General features: G+C 40.5%; 1 protein-coding gene across 2 annotated transcripts in view; it reads left to right on the top strand.

The window, feature by feature from the left end:
• The window catches only part of Lama4 (laminin subunit alpha 4), a 149,450-nt gene that overhangs the window by 95,831 nt on the left and 33,326 nt on the right, over window positions 1-20,293 (top strand). For both annotated transcript variants that reach the window (XM_059272542.1, XM_059272541.1), the window contains exons 14-23: window positions 112-253; window positions 1,739-1,835; window positions 6,527-6,643; window positions 9,152-9,331; window positions 11,523-11,662; window positions 14,223-14,402; window positions 15,046-15,191; window positions 15,649-15,811; window positions 16,742-16,875; window positions 17,300-17,471. In XM_059272542.1, coding sequence (XP_059128525.1) covers window positions 112-253; window positions 1,739-1,835; window positions 6,527-6,643; window positions 9,152-9,331; window positions 11,523-11,662; window positions 14,223-14,402; window positions 15,046-15,191; window positions 15,649-15,811; window positions 16,742-16,875; window positions 17,300-17,471 — 1,471 coding nt within the window. The remainder of the gene's footprint in view (window positions 1-111; window positions 254-1,738; window positions 1,836-6,526; window positions 6,644-9,151; window positions 9,332-11,522; window positions 11,663-14,222; window positions 14,403-15,045; window positions 15,192-15,648; window positions 15,812-16,741; window positions 16,876-17,299; window positions 17,472-20,293) is intronic.

Below are 20,293 nucleotides of genomic sequence, written 5' to 3'. Positions count from 1 at the left end.
ACCGGGAAGGGGGGCATCTGTGATCACAGAAGTATCCAAATGAAACCCTAAACGTGGCCCCATTTCCTACGGAAGGAAGAAGGAAAAATGACCAATTTGTTTTATTAACAGAAATTTGCGCAGTTCAGACATGAACGGGCTGGTGCAGAAGGCCTTGGATGCATCGAATGTCTATGAAAATATTGCCAACTATGTCAGTGAAGCCAATGAAACGGCAGAATTTGCTCTGAATATCACTGACCGAATTTATGATGTAAGTAGCCCTTTACCTCAGGGTTTGCTGGTATATTGCCTCATCTCTGGCTTTTCGTCTCTGTTTTTTTTTAATTAACAGATTCCTATCATCTTTCTTGTTTCTTTATGCAAAAACATCATTATTGTTAGATTTCTGCCCTCACTCCAGCTACATGACCACACATGCACAGTTCAGGAGTTAAGCAAAGCGTCTTGCATCTTACGTCATCAGTGTGCACTGGTGATTATGTGCGTGGCGTGGTCATGCAATCTGCACATGCATGGTTTAGCTCCGTAAGCCCGCCTGCACATGTGCACAAGAATCCTTAAAGAGCCCGACACAGACCCCACCCCCTCTCTCTCTGTTCTGTTCTCTCTTCCCCCACCACCCTTCTCTCTCTGCACGTGCTCCTTCCGCAGGCCTGGTTCTCTTGTTCCCCCAACCCCTCTTCCTCCTAATAAAGCTCTGATACTGACACTGGGTTTTGTCGTGACCGTGACCTTTCCATGCAGTAACCAGCGCCAGTAACCAGCGCCGGTTATCATTCTTACAATTATGTCTTGCTCTTATTTGCTACTGCACTTCCTCCTCCCCACTTACTCGTCTATCTTCCTTCCCCTAAATACTCTGCTTCTGCTTTTCTCCACATGTGTGTGTGTGTTAGAACATACATACATGATACATTATACATAGCGCAATATGCATTCTATATGTGTTTCATGTATATGTGTGTGAGTGTGTGTATCTCTGTTTTTCTAACATCATCCCTTAACCCTTGACCTTTCCATGAAAAAACTAAAATGTGAGAAGGGTCAGGAGCACTTAGAAAAGAGCATTGTGTTCCATAAAGGTTTGGGTTTGCAAGTTCATTGGATGAGTCCAGTTCGCAAAAGAGCGTTCCTTTGCAGACGCTGTTTCATTCGCTGATTTTTTTAGGCTAGTGTCTTCTGATAGAGAAGATGTCTTAAGACACATTCCTCTTTTTTTTTTTTTTAAGTATTTCTTTAAAAAAAAAAAAAAGATTTACTTATTTTGTATACAGTGTTCTGCCTGCGTGCCAGAAGAGGGCACCAGTTCTCATTAAAGATGGTTGGGAGCCACCATGTGGTTGCTGGGAATTGAACTCAGGACCTCTGTAAGAACAGCCAGTGCTCTGAACCGCTGAGCCATCCCTCCAGCTCCCTCTTTTTTTTTTTTTTTTTTCCTTCTTAATTCGAAATTATTTATCCAGTGGTTTCTTTATGAGAGTCCTTAGTTCAAGCCTTGGCCAAAGTGTTCTCCTAGTTTGCTGAGTTTTCCTGGGGTGGGGGCAGGGGCTCAGTTTGGAAATGCTAAGACACTGTTGTCTCCTCTGTGTTCCGTTCTTGATTCTGAGCTGTGCAAATGAAGCTGCATGAATCTCGCGTGGCATTTAGCAGATAAATGCCATCATTTAAATCCGAAGACCATGGGAAGTTGGCGTTTCTCCGCTGTTCTTACCCTCTGTGACCACTTGTTTTGTAGGCTGTGAGTGGAATTGACACTCAGATCATTTACCATAAGGACGAAAGTGACAACCTTCTCAATCAAGCCAGAGAGCTGCAAGCAAAGGCAGATTCTAGTAAATATCTCATTTTCTCCTCCTTCTGATTCATAGCCACCTTTTATATATATAGATGAAATTCTTCTAAAACTGAGGTTTAAGGAGTAAATAATATTCCACTAAATAATGTATCAGCACTTTAGAATCCAGTCACAAAACAGCAGACTTGGTATTTCAACATATGGGGGAAATTCATACTAATCAAATGGGCTGGCTGATAGAAACATCAGAATACTGATATCCAAGGAGATAAAACCATAAAATATACTAAACACTAAAACTATGTTACCCATCCAGAAGAACCTCCACATTTTTACAGTGAAGGGGGAGGCATCACCCCTGTGAGAGTTGACTGGGATGACTTGATACATCATCCCCATGACAGTCGATTGGCATGATGGGATACCACAAGCCGTCAGGTTGGTCAGCTTGACTACAGCTTGTTTGCCGCAGCGGATGGCTGTGGACAGCCCTAATAGACACATAGAAGGACGCTTTCCCCACCACTCTGAAAGCGAGCACACTGGGAATGGGACAGAGAAGGACACAAGTGAAAAGCCTCAGTCCATTTAAACCTCATGAGTCACTCCTACAAACAGCTGAATGGACCAAGAATGTCGTTAAATGGTCCTCATTTCTGAGGTCATGGACTCATTCCTAAGGATATTTGAGCATTGACTAGTGAATTGGAAAGCCGTTATCCAGCTGACTTCTGACTCTCACCCCTGAAAGCAAGCCAAGTTGGAAACAGAAAACTTCATGAAATTTTATCAAAGCAATTAATCTCAAATCAACCATGCATTATCTTTTTGTCCTCTTATGAAAAAAAAATGTATAGAAATGAGCACACTTTGATTTTCATATTCTGAATGCTGAATACCTCAAGGCCACTGCTATTTTATGCTTTCTAGGTAGAAAAAGGTAATAAGAACACTATTAATTTTCTCTGTCCCAATTTATCACATAATTCATATTAATGTCTTGTGGAACTAATTCTGAATATGCTTTCTGGAAATTAATGAGATCATTAGCAGTAAAGAATTAGGATTTTGTTTTGTTTTGTTTTGTTTTTTGAGATAGGGTTTATCTGTGTCACAGTCATGGCTGTCTCCCGTAGATGAGACTGGCCTCGAACTCACAGAGATTTGCCTGCCTCTGCCTCCCGAGGGCTGGGATAAAAGGCATGCTGCTAAATCTGTGAGCTGTTTTTGTTTCTTGTGTTGGGAAGGCCAGCATGTAGCAATCCTTATGAGTCAGTCGCTTAAACATTCTATTCTGCATGGCAGTTGTGCACACATGTTCTCAGTGAATGCTACCATCACCGAGTCACTGAGCCTGCTGAAAGCAACCTTCCTGTCTGGAAATAGTGTGTCCTCAGAGTCACGTGTTTTATATCCAATAAATCTCTTGCATCAGCTTCCTTGACTGTCTGGCAGATCTGGTCACATATTTCATGATCTGTTTGGTTTTGGTTAAATTCCTTCCCTTGTACAAGGGACAACATAAAGAAGTTAGGACCATGTGACCCAAAACTTGATAGGACTCTCTCCTTTGAGCAATAAGCATGTTTGTGTTGTAAATTCAGATTTTCATCTACTCAATTACATTCTAATTCCAGGTTAGTGTTTCTCCATTTTCAAATGGCTTTCCGTAATGAGTAGTTTTTATTTCCGAGCTTGCTTTCTCTTTTGTTGTCTGTAACAAAGATTTAACAATCCGTAATAAACTTAAGAAAGTGCCATTTGCCATAATCTTGTGAAAGAGCAATAGCCTCTTCCATCAGGAAACACTTTCAGCAAAGCATTTCTTTTTATAAATATCCAGCCCCAAATAGATTCTCCTCTTATTGTTATCAAGTCCCAAATATAGAGTTAAATAAAGCAGCATTTAATGCAGTCACAGGCCCCAAACCAAAAGCTGAAAGTGCTTTTATATCGCCATATCTGAAAACAGAAACTTCAAAAAATGAGAAGGGAGGTTCACTGTCACTAAAAAGTATGTTAAGCCACTCCTGGAATGCTGGGAAATTCTCAGAAACCTTGAGGAGAAAAGTACTGGTTAAACTGTACATGGTGACGGTAAAACAGTGTATATATCCACCTCCACCTTGTATATATCCATTATACACAGCAGTGATAAAATCTCAAAGATGGATGTAGAAGCAACGATGCCCTATGGGGTGTGAGTTTTTTAGAAGCCCAATGGAGGAAACAGAAGGGAAGAAGAAGCAAGACAACCATAAATGTCCTGGCACTTTGGAAGTAAGCCATAGCCAAACCCAAACCACTAGTTACTGGGAAAGCTGGTCTTCCATTCAGATAGAGAAATACAACTTCATGACCTTCTAGGATTTGCTCAAGAATAACCCCAGTTTGGGAACCATGCCCAGGACATATTTTCAAAGAAAAAGAAAACTATCATAAATGAATGGCAGAGTGTAGATGATCCTATAGAATTGTATACGCATATAGGTTAGATGTCAGTAAGCTCAGAAACTCTCCCATAAAGAAGTCTCCAGACTCCCAGTGAACTCTTTCCAAATTTCAGAGAAGAAACAGCACCACTTTTATACAAACACTTCCAGATAATAGTGAAAGAAATATTCTCCAAACTTGTTCTATGAAAGCCGGCAAAATGTAAATATCAAAACCTCAGGAGGACATAGAAATCCTAATCAACCAGATGTGGTGGCTCATACCTGTAATCCCAGCATTCCGGAAGCTGTTGAGACAGGAGGCTGGCTACAAAGTCAAGGCCAACTTAGGCTAGACAATAAGACTCTAGCTTAAAAAACAAAAAAATATTAGCAAGTCAAATCTACCATGTATACAAATGGTAGCATATGGTGAGCAACATAAATTTGTTACAGGATTTCAAAGGTAGTTTAACAGTTAAAATGTCTCACCACATTTACAGACTGTAGGAGAAAATTCATATGATCATCTCACTATACACAGGAAATATTTTTTTAATTTACTTTTTAAATTTTTCATATATAATTTGGTCATGTTCTTCCCCTCTCCTGCAGCTCCCCCCAGACCACCTTTTCCTACCCACTTCATTTCCTTAATAAAACAGCACCCATTCAATATTTTTTAAACTGTTAGTAAACAAAGAACAGAAGGAAATTCCCATAATTTAATAAAGCATAATGAAATAATATTCAACAAACACATTCATAATAAAATATTAAAAGACTTTTCCAATGAGACTGTAAACAAAGCCAGGATATCCCCATTACCAATTCTAAATAAAATATCTAAGTATGAGTTTAAAAAATAATAGATACCATATTCACTGAGGGAAAGACTTAACTTTGTAAAATGGACAATTCTACAACACGTATTTATGGGTGTAATAAAGTGATGGTTAAGACACTATAACACTATGGATGTACAGATAGACTAATTCTGGAATTTCCTTGAGAAGAGAGAGAAAAATGCCAGTAGCCAATCTTGAGAAGTAAGAACAAAATATCTAATCAATAGCATATCTCAGCAACACTAAATGGACTGAGTGGGTGCATGTATATATTGACATGTGTGAAGACATGTAACAACGTAATCAAAGAAAAAGAAAACAATAATGATAATGCATGAAAGAAGGAGGGCTTAGAGGGAGAGGACGGGTAACAGTGAGGAGAGGCCAGGGTATAATAATAATAACTGAGGATGGTCAAAGTATATTATATACATGTATGAAATGTCATAATGAAACCCATTGTTTCGTGTAACTGGTAAATGCTAATGAAAATGGAAAAATATCAAGACTTATAACTATAGATATCAGAACAAACATATAAAAGATGATAGTACTTTGTCATATTTGGAGGGATTTATAACCAGATAATACCTTCATTTACACACACATAACCCCCCATACATATACACATAATTAAAAATAAATCTTTATTTGTAGGGACTGGAAAGGTGGGTTAGCAGGTAGGAGGACATACTGTTCTTGCAGAGGACCCAAACTTGGCTCCCAATACTTAACCTCTGGTGGCTCACAACCATTTATAACTTGAGCTCTAGGGTAGCCAATGCCCTCTTCTGGCCTCTGTGGGCACATGCACTCATGTACACATACCCCACACAGACACAAACATACACATAAATAAAAATAAAATAGGTCTTTAAAGCTAGATAATAATAGACAGAGGCCAAATAGTGGTCCTCTCTGGCTAATCCTAGACAGAATGCAAAAGAGCTTGGTGGGTGCTCGTAATGTTCCATCTTGATGACTTCCATGTGGCTATATTTTGTGTTCACTGTGTGCAAGTTCATCAAACTGTGCATATATAATCTGTTTCTTAGGTACATGACATATATTTATAAAAATTTTATTGAGAGAACTAGGAGAGCAATGGATTCTCTTACAACTAGGCATCATCACATGGATAGATAAATGTCATTTTGACTTTATCATTTGCACTGCTGGATTTTTATCAGCTATAGCCTTGCTCTGTTTCTCAAAAAAAAAAAAAATGAGCATCGTGGCATCCTAAGTCACTCCCAACTAGTGTCACACTCTTTCTGCTGTCTTGTACCTCTGATTCTAAATGCCATTTTCCAGAACTGACTGTCTCTTTCTAGAGTGCTAGATTATTATTACATAAGAGTCCATGATGCAAGTCAGAACGTATGTTGTTGAGACTTCGTCCAGGCATGGCGGACCTCCTGGTACTTTCCTCTGCTTCTTCTCCACAGGCAATGATGAGGCAGTGGCTGACACCAGCAGGCGTGTGGGAGGAGCCCTGTGGAGGAAGGGGGCTCTCAGAGACAGACTGAGTGACGCTGTTAAGCAGCTACAGGCAGCAGAGAGAGGTAAGGAGCCAGAACTTCAAGGTCCCCCATGTTTGTCCACTGGTGTGAAACAACCTCACAGAGGGAGATGAAGTGACTCCTTGTTCATCAATTCCTTCATTCAGTAGGGTTTTTGTTTTCTTATGACAACAACAACAATGTTCATTACTATCCAAAAACTATCCTTAAAAATGAAGCCGTAACTGTATCACCCAGAGATGAGCATTAAATCAAAGGTGTTTTCTTCCAGTCTTTGCCCTGCGCCTACATGCATGTGTCCACATGTGTTTGAACAGGATTGTGCTGTTTCTACTGCCTGGTGCCTCTCCTGTGAACATCCACCCTTGCTAACAGTGTGCCCTAATTTGGTTCTTGGATTTCTCTGGCCCCCACTGTAAACAGCATCCTTCTGTTATGTGTCAAGTTATTCTTATCAAGTCAGCAGGGAGATCAATGCACCAAAAAGAGAAACAAGAGTGCTTTCCTCGCCTAATCTGGGACTCTAGTGATGTCTTGAAAAGCTGTGATTGGAAGCAGACATACCTTCCTAGGCAGAGCAAAAGTTAAGACACTGTTCTGGATATAGGTGTTTTGCTGAAATGTGCCAGCCAGCCTTGGAGCCCGGGAGCTCTGGCTAGGAGAGTGTGCACGCACTGAGAAGCCTTATCAGAGCTACTGATGATTGATGCTTGCTGGGCTCTGTGCTGTGGAGATGAGAGTTACTATTTACCTTCCAGCTGAGGAGAATCCTGAGGTTTGTCAGGGCATGGGCACTGCTGCTAGAAGGGAGAGCCATGATTCCAGCCAGGGTACAGCAGGATCCAGAGCATGGAAGATTAAACAAAATGTTTCTTCACTTTAAAAACTTGAAGTTGCAACATCACCTAAGTGATTTCTAAGTATTTTTACTACAAAAGTAACACATTACCTTTATAGAAAAATGTGAAAACACATCTTAGAAGAGGAAAAAAAAATCACCCATAATCCCATCATCTAGACAAAATTTGATGTTGTAAATTTACATTATCTTTATTTTAAACATGCAGTAAGTTTTATCTGTGTGTTCTGTATGCATGTGCATATGCACACGTGTGTGTGTGCGTGTGTGTGTGTGTGTGTGTGTGTGTGTGTGCAAGAGAGAGCACAAGCACTTATGCACTGTACTACTGTGCACTGTGAAAGTCAAAGAACAACCTCAATTATGGGCCTTCGTTGTCTACCTCATTTTAAACAAGGTCTCTAGTTCCTGGAACTCACCATGTGAACTGAACTTGACCCCCGCCTCTACCTCCAGACGGCTGGGATTACAGACATGTCTCGTTATACCTTAGTCTTTTGCTGTTCTTGTGAGGTAGGGTCTTGTTTGGTAGCCATGGTGGCCGAGAACTTAATATGTACCCTAGCTAGGCTGGCTTTAGGCCCGTGGCGGTCCTTGTTGCCAGCTGGTCCACAAGCTTCCAGGGATCCTCCTCTCTACTTGCCATCTTGCTGTAGTAGAACCGGGCTTACAGATGTTTGCTACTACATCCGACTTCATGGGGGCTGTAGGGACTCCCAGCCCAAATATGTAATCATTTTTTAAGGAAATTGGATTTGAACATTAAAGCTTTTCTAAAACTTGTTTTTCTTTTGGAAAAAAAAAAAAAGATGGTGCTGGGCGGTGGTGGCACACGCCTTTAATCCCAGCACTCGGGAGGCAGAGCCAGGCGGATCTCTGTGAGTTCGAGGCCAGCCTGGACTACCAAGTGAGTCCCAGGAAAGGCACAAAGCTACACAGAGAAACCCTGTCTCAAAAAACCAAAAAAAAAAAAAAAAAAAAAGATGGTAACAACAACAAAAACGCCTTACTTATTAATTTACTTCTGAACTGAATGTAGCATCATTTTTATGGCAGGAGTCTTCCACAAGAATTTCTTTTTTTTTTTTTTAAAGATTTATTTATTTATTATGTATACAGCATGTATGACTGCAGGCCAGAAGAGGGCACCAGATCTCTTTACAGATGGTTGTGAGCCACCATGTGGTTGCTGGGAATTGAACTCAGGACCTCTGGAAGAGCAGTCAGTGCTCTTAACCTCTGAGCCATCTCTCCAGCCCTAGAATTTCTTTTCCTTAAAAGGAAGAAGTTTTTATGATGAAGTTCAGATGTGACCATCACGGAAGCTGAAACCTCATGTGCGTTTTCTCTCACTCTCTAAGCAGCTTGCTAATCTGAGGACGCACTCAGTTTTTTTTTTGTTTTGGTTTTGTTGTTGTTGTTTTGTTTTGTTTTGTTTTTGTAATTTACTTCTTCATTTAAAAACATGTTAAGCAAACATCTTGATATTGTTGAGACTGCAGAGTCATACAGACCCACGTATGGCTGCTGTTTATCATATCCTGGTTCATTTAGCTTGTAACACGGTCGTCACCGATTTAAAAGTCTTAGTCTTCTTTCACAGCCCAAAATTTGAGGTCTGTTTCACCCCCGTGTTCGAAGTGATGTCAGTGCTCTCCAGTAAAGGGACTGTCCCTCTGCTCTGTGCCCAGGGGATGCCCAGCAACGCCTGGGCCAGTCCAAGCTGGTCATCGAGGAAGCTAACCAGACGACAGTGGTTGTCCAGCAGGTCACCACGCCAATGGCCAACAACCTCAGCAGCTGGTCCCAGAACCTCCAGACGTTTGACTCTTCTGCCTATAACACTGCCGTGGACTCTGCTCGGGATGCAGGTACCTCTTACAAGCAGCACAAGCTTGCCTATCCGAAGAATCGTCCATTAAACTCTACACACCTTTTGATAGGGAACAGTGTGCTCCGTCTGCATTTTAGGTTGGAATGCTATAGAAATTAATTCAGAAAAAGAGAAACATTTTACTCAGTTCGTCTATGTATTTATCTAAAGTCTAGATTTGTCTACTTTCTAGACAGGTATGGACCTACATGAAATACATGTAAATTTCACAAAAACTTACAGATAGATGCACTGGTAGAAGTAATATAGTAGTTAAATTGATGAAGTAGTTTGTATTATGTGGCAGCAATCATAATGGTCTCAATTGTCTTTATCAATGTAAGACTGATCCTTTAGCATAAAAGTTTAATCAAACATTAGAGTAAATAATTTCGGCAAAGTACTGTCTTACTTTTAGAGGGAAAAAATAGTAAATGGTGTTGATTTTGCTGACTACCATTTGGATTCTACTTGAGTGGATCCAATTATTACCAACAAGTAGCAACTATGTGTGTTAGCCAACTCACATAATTAATTTTATAGCAATGAAAATGAAATATGTTATTATCTACCTAATGTAGTTCTGTATATGTAGTTAAAATCACATAATAACAAAGAATAGCTTTTTCCATTCTCACATTTTTATTCAGATTCTTCATAAATCTCTTGGAGATCAGTGTCTACCAATGTCGTGGCAAATCATGCCTGGTACTCATTCTTAGTCATTATCCACAAAAAGTCTCTAGAATAGATTTACAGACTACATCTGAATTAAAAATAGTCATGAATCCATACCTGATCTGTCAGTTGCTAGCAATTCTACCAAAATTTACAAAGGCCAATTACCATACAGGAATAGAATTCTTTTATAATATTTTCCCATATGTATTCATAAATTCATCCACATGACCATTTTACCCAGTCACTTTTTAATTTTTAACCTTTAAAAGATTTGTCTAGTTCAATAGCAGAGCCCTTTTCTAGAATTTTTAAAGCCCTAGTTTGATCTCCAGTGTGGGCTGGGGGAGTGTCTCTGTGCTATTCAGTATTTTCATTTGTCAAGACATTGCCTTGGGAATATTTTCTGTGTCTGTATTAAATTCATTTTCATCTTTTTTTTTAAGTTATCATAGTAGCATCCAAAGAGAGCACCAACTGAAATTGTCTCAGGCTACTGTGTTTTTCCCAAATAGCACTTGGCGCTTTAAAACAAAGTAAATTAAACAACATCCCATAATGTAAGAGACTTTAGAAAGAGTCCATATGAAGAGGGCCAGAAGTCTGTCTTATATGTCTTTCCGTAAGCAAAATTTTAAGGTAGTGGTTTAAATATTTTTATTATTTTCCCACTTTACAGTTCACTCTAGTATAAAACGGCTTCTGGAATCGGTGCCATACCAGGCTAGCCGAAGGGGAGTGTGTGCCCCAGCCTAGCCACTTCTTTTGATGCCCCCCTTAACTAATTAATTAGTTAATTAGTTAATTAGTTAATCTCCTAATGCCCAGGGGTTGTTTCCTCAGAAGGAGATCTAGAATCAAAAAAAAAAAAAAAAAAAAAAAAAAGGAAAAGAAAGGGGGTTGGAGATAAAGAGAAAAAGCAGGAGGGGGAGAGGAAAGGGGAGAGAAGGAAAGGACAAGGAATGGGGAGAGAAGAGAAAAGTCCTGCAGTCTGCTTGGGTGTGCTCTCCTGCCTGGCCCTCCTGTCAGGCTGCAAAGCCACCCTCTCCTGTGGTGGTGAAGGCAGCTGAGGGCATGCTCCTGCTCTCCTCCATTAACTCCGCCCCCGCTGTCACAGCAGCTGCATCAGTGTCCTGTACACACAGCCGTCCTGGAAAACACCCTTCTTGTCTTTCATCAGTAAAAGCCTCCTCACCTGTTGTATCAGTCTGTATAATAGACGTGTGGTGCCTGTGCTGTGTGACTAAAGGAACATGTGTATGTTGGCCATGGAGCCTGCCCTTTACAGGGTACATTGTAAGTCAGCATGCACCACGTTCCATTTATAAATCAATATGTGCTCCAAATGTCACAAAAAAAAAAAACAGAATAGATTATGCTTTAAGTTCCACCATTAATTTTGTAAGGTTGAAAATGATGTCCAATAGATCTACCAGAGGTAATATGTTCTCTGTCTCTCACTTGATCCTTAAAATATAATTAATTCAAGTGACTCATTTTCCTTATTGCAGTAAGAAATCTCACAGAGGTTGTCCCCCAGCTCCTGGACCAGCTTCGGACCGTTGAGCAGAAGCGGCCTGCAAGCAATGTTTCTGCCAGCATCCAGAGGATCCGAGAGCTCATTGCTCAGACCAGGAGTGTCGCCAGCAAGGTACATGACGTGATGAGTGGTGTCACCAGTTACCTGGGAATGATGGGGACACGACACTGAGCTCCAACTCCTCAGCAGCTCCTGAGGTCTGGCACCTTCCCACTGTATTATTTATTGGAGTCACATGAGAAGCTGTGGAAATTAACCCTCTGGGGTATGGTGGTACAGAGGAAAGAGGATCACAGCAAGTTCCAGGCCAGCCTTGTCTGTAGTGTGGCCCTCTAGGGCCACAGAGCAAGTTCACATCCCAGGAAACATACAAATAAAGAAATCTTTGGTTTTTTTTTTATTTTTGTAAGTAAACCAATTCTTAGTCCCAACCTCAGAGCAAGCAAGGCTCAATGACACTTGTCATCTTTCAAGTTACTTGGTTCTCCTAATGTGGAGCCAGAATTAGCCACAAAGCTCATAAGCAAAGAAATCAAGTTAAGCTTCAATAAAAGCAATGTATTCATTATTCATTTTGAACAGCTGCGTTAGTGCAGTTACCGTACGGAATAGTCTTGCCCATCTGTCCCACCTCTGCAAAACTTCTCTGGTACAACACGTGTTATGTGAAGGTTTTGTTGATCACTCTGCAGGCTTAAGTGAGGAATCATGAGTGGAAGGCACACGTCTGAGGTTCCGTTACAGAGGCAACCGAGCTGCAAGACACCTAGAGGCGGCACTGTCCGGGCGGATGCCCACTCCATTAACATTCTCAATGCCAAAAGCGGATTTGTGCTTGGACCTCTGTTTAATTTGTTTTAATTGATTTATAGATCAGCCTCATTTTTACAACCAAATTATGTGATTTTTCTTTTCTCAAGAACCGCATCAAACAGAACATTCGCCCAAGGACTGGTAGAAACAAGAATAAGAAACCAATTATTTTATAGTGCTGTGGATTATTCTTGGTAAATGCATGCGCTCTTCAAGTGCAATGTAACAAAAGATCCTGCCTTACAAATTATCCTATTTGGATACCTCTATGAATATTTCATGATAGATTATCTTAAACATATATCAAGAAATGACATTTTAAACTGGGTGTGGTGGCACATGCCTGTCATCCAAGAATGTGGGAGGCTAAAACAGAGGATTGTGGTTTTGAAGCCATCCTGAACTCATAAGAAGTTTCCAGGACAATACAGTGAGATTGTCTCAAAGACAAAAAAAAAAAAAAAAAAAAAAAAGAGGGGGGGACATTTTAAAAACCGTTTTTGTTGGTGTTTTCTTGATAATGTTATTCAATATTACTTAAATGTAATATAACATTGGGGTCCTGATCACCAAAATAAAAGGTCATTTTCTAAACAAAGGCTGAACCTGGCTGCCGGCACTCAGCTCCAAAGTGAGACATTTTTCATACACACAGGCAGCCTTCTCCGACTCTCAGGGAGGCTTCAGGCCCACACACTGCTTGATTGTATGTTGAGAACTATTGATCTCTACTCAACTGACAACAGGAGACAGCTGTGCTCCAAGTGCTGGGGACTAGAGACCTTCAAGCTAGCTGACTATCAACATCAGCCAAATCAATATCAATTGATATAAATACATCTAATTATTCAGAGGAGTTCGTACGGACAGTGTGAATATGTGCATTGTCAAAGGCCCCCCCCCCCCCAAATCTCTCGCAAATCAAATCAGTTCCTAGTGTCATCTTGGGCCTCTAAAAAATATGCTGAAACTGTGCTTTGCCTCTCTGAGAAACATTACAGGAAATGGCTTAAGGAAGTTCTTACTACAACTATTACAGGGAGAGCACCAGGGGCCGGAATGCGCTTTACAGTTACCCCCTTATTTCTCACAGCCTGTTTATTGTGTAATTTTACAGAAGAATCCTGAGTGGCTGGCTTAGGGTTGCCTAGTCATTAAGCGAAATGGCAGGTGTAAAAGTCGGAGGCCATGCCTAGACCCTGACTGCTCGGGTGTGGTCAGGATGCTGCCCACAGTTTTACTCTGGATTGCTTTTTATTAAGACCTTGGGGAGCCGGGCGGTGGTGGCGCACGCCTTTAATCCCAGCACTCGGGAGGCAGAGCCAGGCGGATCTCTGTGAGTTCGAGGCCAGCCTGGACTACCGAGTGAGTTCCAGGAGAGGCGCAAAGCTACACAGAGAAACCCTGTCTCGAAAAACAAAAACAAAAAACAAAAAAAAAAAAAAAAAAGACCTTGGGGAAAGAGTTTCAGCCGCTTTGTTACCCAAGACGAGTTGTACCTCTCCAAACAACTAATTCTTCTGTGCATTGTAGAGCCACTGTGAATTGTAAGACCAGTCAAGTGTCCCTTCAGACCTTGTTTAGTTCACCAACATGAGGGTATAGTTCACCATGGGAGTCATGTCTGTCCCATCCTCGGATCTGCTTGGTCATTGTTTACTCTTGTGCTCTCTTTAGCCTGGTTTAGTCTAAAGCTATCATGTTGTGATCTGCCCTAAATTCTTCCTCTAATTAATTGAGTTAATGTGTAAGTAAAAAAAGAGATGGAGGCAAGTGGAGGTCCCTCCAGGAACTGTAGGAGAGCATTCTGCTCCCTTTTTTCAGAGCACTTTTAATGGAACCATTTATATAATCCCAGATCCAAGTCTCCATGATGTTTGATGGCCAGTCGGCTGTTGAAGTGCACCCCAAAGTCAGCGTGGATGACCTGAAGGCCTTCACCTCCATCAGCTTGTACATGAAGCCTCCTGCAAAGCAGCCAGAGCAAGCTGGGAGCTGGACAGCAGACCAGTTTGTCCTCTACCTCGGAAGCAAAAACGTAAGCGCATAGGGAGGATTTAGTGGAGATAGTGTTGCCCTCTGCCTTGAACAAAGCTGTTGAAAAAAAAGCAAACAAGTCTCCACTGTGATAGTAAGGGCCAGAAATCATTTTAATGGCGGGACACAACCTGTGACTGAAGGGCAAGAGATTCCAGGAATAGGGGTAATATTCGGGGGATTACTTCCTGGCAGCATCCCGTCACTGACTTGAGTGAATCTGAACAAAGCATTTGAAAGGCCTTTGGAATAACTATAGCCTCTGTTTGTCAGTGCTGAATCCTGCTTAAAGATGCATAAGGATTGGTTTTGTCAAGGTACAGGATCCCTACTAACCTGACAATGCTGGCACACTTCTGGCAGCCATCACATTCCCATGAGCCTTCAGTAGTTCTTCCCTCTCCTCACCCTCCACCAATGTAGCACTTAGAGATAGCACAGAGTCAGCACACTCTGATGCAGACCCAGAAACCGAGAGCAGATGCCAGTCTAGCAGCAGCTTGGAGGGACAATTAGGGCCTGAAGTTGCTTGTATGCAGCAGCTCTTTGGACCTGTAATTTTGCTTTGCAGAAACAAAACAGATGATACCATTTGTGTGGATTATACTTACTGATTTTATTGAAGTGACTTGTTGATATTTCAGGCCAAAAAAGAATACATGGGTCTCGCAATCAAAAATGATAACCTGGTGTATGTTTATAACTTGGGGACCAAAGACGTGGAAATTCCCCTGGATTCCAAGCCTGTCAGCTCCTGGCCTGCTTACTTTAGTATTGTCAAAATTGAGAGGTAAGGTGAATCCATGACAAGTGGCTGACGTGCACATTTCCTAAGAAGTCTATTGAACACACACACACACACACACACACACACACACACACACACACACACACTTGTAGATGTGATATGCATTTTTCTTTTTCGTCTTACTCCTTTTCTTCCACTATTCCTATATTCCTTTCCCAAACACCTGAGTGAAATGTAAATACTAGAAAAAATGATGGTTATTTCTAAATAGCAACCTGATTATCGGATGGTTTTACCTTGCTGTAAGTTAAATTTTAAAATTAAGATGTCTGTTTTTCTACTCTCCTTCAGTAGTGGATATTCTTTATGTGCACAACAATATGATACAATCAAACACCTATTTTTTTTTTAAATGGAGTAACATTAACATTTTGACACAATGAACGTATTTTCTACAAATGGCCACGCTGGAATGAGTGACAGCCCTTTCTGTCACCAGGGTAGGGAAACATGGAAAGGTGTTCTTGACAGTGCCCAGCCTCAGCAGCACGGCGGAAGAAAAGTTTATTAAGAAGGGGGAGGTTTCAGGAGACGACTCCTTGCTGGATCTGGTCCCCGAGGACACTGTGTTTTACGTCGGCGGGGTGCCTGCCAACTTCAAGGTAAGCTACACAGCTGGCTTAGTGCGAATCTGCTGTGGCTCTTTTATAAACCTATAAACCCTAAATGACTGGGAGTGAGGAGTCAGGTACCACTTCCAGAGCTCGGTTCGATGGGTGGTAGAAATCTGGAGCAGAATCTATCTGTAAGTCTGGTGTTGCAGTCTGGTCTCTACTACCCATATTTTCAATGTCTGATACTTCTAAGTCACAGCTAATGCTTGAAGATTAATATCACTTAGTAATTAAATGTCATTACAAAAAAATATATTACAGAAAACTGTCATTTTGTAATGACATTTTGTAATGTCATAATGTAAAGGTAATAAATATTACTCCCAGGTAAGAATTAGTATTCTCTGCTACTAGAGTGTTTATACCTTAGAATGCCACTGGCTTGGATCTAGATTTCAGCATTGCACATGGCAGTTTCAAATACTGTTACCTGAAATATACAAGCACAACATAAAACATACAAGATGAGAAAGGGTAAGATCTAAGGGAGAGTATGAGACCTGATGGAGAGTGGATAAAGGAAGGGCTCAAGAGATGAGAAGTCCGTATTGGGCCTTCCATTCGAGGACTGTTGCTTACAGTTGTGGGCACATTGTTGACCCTCTCTTCAGAATTATTCTATCTTTGTATGAGACCAGGAATACCCACTTCACAGAATTGGTGTGACAATGGTTTTCATTGTGAATTTGTTGTCAAGGGTATGTAGTATACATAGTCCATACCCAGTCAACACCCATTCTCCACTAAGATATGCGAAACTGACAAATCACTGTTTACGTAAGTGACCTGGCATACTGATGCAGACTTTGGTGTGGAGAGATGTTCATGTCAGTGGATGGGTCCCTCTGATCCCCTGTTCCAAAGTGTCCGTGTGCAACATGACCCTGGGGTAATTGATTCCATCTCTCTGTCCCACAGCTCCCTGCCAGCTTAAACCTGCCCAGCTACTCGGGCTGCCTGGAACTGGCCACTCTGAATAATGATGTGATCAGTCTGTACAACTTCAAGCACATCTATAATATGGATCCATCTAAGTCAGTGCCCTGTGCCAGGTAAGAGACCGTTAGGAGCTTGAAGACCTTCGATAGTCAGGCATGGGCGGTGGACAGGAAAAGTAGTATGTGTGAAGCTATGTGAGTATCAGGCCTGCAAAATGTGCTTCTGTTTTCCTCTGCCACAGATGAGCATGCACACCATTAAAATTGATTTTTCTTCTTCTTTTTGTACTTGATTTAGGATTCTAAGGTCAGGGGTTTCCTTGAATATTTCAACTATCCTAGTATAGGATGGAGAAGAAACTCATTTAAAACAGTCCATTTGATTCATCTATAAATACTTTATCTTCCCTGTGGACAACGGGGCTTCACTTACGTGCCACCAGGACGATGGAAGATGTTCTAAAAATGGGTTCACGGGTCTCACTTGAGAAGCGTAACCAAACCTGTAACATCCATGTGACCCTGTGTTCCATTTCAGGGATAAGCTGGCCTTCACTCAGAGTCGGGCTGCCAGCTACTTCTTCGATGGTTCCAGTTATGCTGTGGTGAGGGACATCACAAGGAGAGGGAAATTTGGCCAGGTGACTCGTTTTGACATCGAAGTTCGAACACCAGCTGACAACGGCCTTGTGCTTCTGATGGTCAACGGGGTGAGTAAACATGGAAGTCCTACTCACTCCCCTGTATTTCCTTTGCTCTCTGCTATTCATTTTTCCAGGAACTGCCCCACCCCACCCCCCACCTGGTTGGGTACACCATGCCATCAAAATGAATATCTATTTTAGAAAGGAAAATTGGATTTATTTTTCTCCAGGGAAGTTCTGATAGCATTAAATAAAAGCAGTCCTGAGAGGCACTTCTCCACACTTCAATTTCAATATATATTAAATATACCCTTTCATAATAACAAAAAACCTTGAAAAAGCTCAGCACTAAGATCTAGTCTATATTAAGATATTTCTCCTTATAAGTAATATATATGTGGCAAATACAGACATAAGCATGTCATGAAACACTCAAAAGTCGTAAGAAAAACAGTGAAAAATATTAAATAATTTTTTTTTTTTTTAAGATTTATTTATTATATATAGAGTGTTCTGCTTGCCTGTATGCCTGCATGCCGGAAGAGGGCACCAGATCTCATTATAGATGGTTGTGAGCCATCATGTGGTTGCTGGGAATTGAACTCTGGACCTCTGGAAGAGCAGCCTGTGCTCTTAACCTCTGAGCCATCTCTCCAGCCCTAAATAATTTTTTTAATTTAATATAAATGTACATAAATTAAATATACATAAATTTAAATAGAAAACATTTAAATATAAATACTTATTTTTAAATAAAATGGAATTTATTTTCATTTACTAATAATATAGAAACCTAAACTTGCTAAAAATATCTTATTAATAATAACAATATTAGTGAGAATGATATACTAAAATGTACTGTTCCTGAATTTCTTTTCCTACTCTTTGTGATACAGTGATTCAAAAATGACACCCTAACTCCAGTTTTTATCATTACTGTTTTATTGGCTGTCAAAACTAGGTAGAATTCCTCCCCAAATAAAATGTATATACATATATATGGCATATATTATTAGCTGCACCTACTGAATCATACACATTTTTAAATTGCATGCTCCACCTGGCCCAGGTAATCTTTGCTATTTGGCTGGCTCATTTTATCTCCTCATGTCAATTCTTCTGAGCAAATCAGATTCTATATTACCTTGTAAACTTTAATAAAATTGCTCCAAGCCACTAAACGTCTTTTTTGAAAGATTTTTTTAAACAGATTAGAAATCTTTTCTCATAAAAAAAAAAACTTTGAAAGTACAGATATGACTTAATACTATGACCAGAAACTGAAGCTTTCCACGAGCTGATACGGTCACTCAATTGTGCTGGGATTTTCTGTGGACATATAAAACTGCTGCTGCTGAAAAATCAATATATATTCCAAAGATGGAAAAAATAGTACAGATGTAAGAGATGTGAGAGAGTTTAAAAAAAACACCACTAATTGTACCAACTAATGGGATTCACTGTGGCATTTCCATACCTGCACAAAGCAGACACTGGTTGTTCTTACCTCACTGTTCTTAGTACCACTCTCCCCTGCTTTCTCCCCTCTCTAGAGCCTGAGAGTTCCAAAATGAGAGTTTTTGATAGATAGTACATTTATGTTGTTTTCATCACCAAAATCATTTAACAACAGAAAAACACACCCCCAAAATGTTTTCAAACACCATTTATCTATAGCATACTTTCTGAGAAAGAGAGGAAGGAGGGGAGAGAGGGAAGGAGGGAGGAAGGGAGAGAGAGCGAGAGAGAGCATGCTGCTTTCTCATCCATGGTATAATTCCCTTTATCTGGAGGTGACATATTAACTCTGTTTTTTGAAATAGCCAGGTTTCATGCTACTGAAAGACATCTGTCATCACATATAAAGTTCAACAATTTAAAACAACACATTTCATAACAAAGAAAATGTCTTCTAAGTATTGTCAAAACTTCACAGGAAGTAACCAGCAGACACCTACCTGCCCCAAAGTATTTTCATATCACTGTACATCTCAGTACAAAATGATTGTCAAAATTCTATTTTTTTAAGTCACATCACCAATAAACCCCCACAAATAGGCCCAAAGAGGACACCTTGGGCCCTTTGATTCAGGAAGCCTCACCAGCTATGTGAAATCTAGGAAAGTCTGGTACAACCATGAAATGAAGACCCAGGGTCAATAGTCTACGTCAAAGATTACTTTCTATATTTCAGTTGGGTTTTGGGTTTTGGGTTTTTTTCTGGTGGGTTGGTTTGGTTTGGTTTCGTTTCGTTTGGTTTCGTTTCGTTTCGTTTTCCAAGACAGGGTTTCCCTGTGTAGCCCTGGCTGTCCTGGAACTCGCTTTGTAGATCAGGCTGGCCTCGAACTCACAGAGACCTACCTGCCTCTGCTTCCCGAGTGCTGGAATTGAAGGCATGCGCCACCACTCCCAGATTATTTCAGATTTTTTATTGAACATAAATAAAAATTAAAACCTTTTCCCTCAACCTTAGAGATTGTTTCCCATATCAAGAAATATACAAACTCCATTCAAGAGATCACTTTAGAATGAAGGCTTTACCATGATACTTTATTTTCCAAATTCATTCAATTCTTGTATCTATGAACCATCTTCTGAAATGAGAAAACCCAGCCAGCAAGTTTTATGACAGTTGCTGAATTATTTCTATTCTTTAACATCATCTGACCCAAGTTCATTCTAATTCTGTCTTAATTTATCCAAATCCAGTCGCTCAATACAGAAATGACCTTCTTTTTCCTATATCCATATTTGTTGGCACTTTGGAGGAACTCTTTAGCCTACCTCGAAATGATTTTTCAGTATTGTCAATTTTCACCCTTAAATGAATACATTTGCATCTTTAGGGCTATTATATTTTCAAAAGTTGCTTAACAACAGGCAGTTGA

The sequence above is a fragment of the Peromyscus eremicus genome, chromosome 8b, assembly GCF_949786415.1.
Source record: "Peromyscus eremicus chromosome 8b, PerEre_H2_v1, whole genome shotgun sequence".
In the NCBI taxonomy this organism is placed as follows: Eukaryota; Metazoa; Chordata; class Mammalia; order Rodentia; family Cricetidae; genus Peromyscus; species Peromyscus eremicus.
Note: the sequence above shows the minus strand (reverse complement) of the source record. Positions and strands in the feature narration are given on the sequence as shown.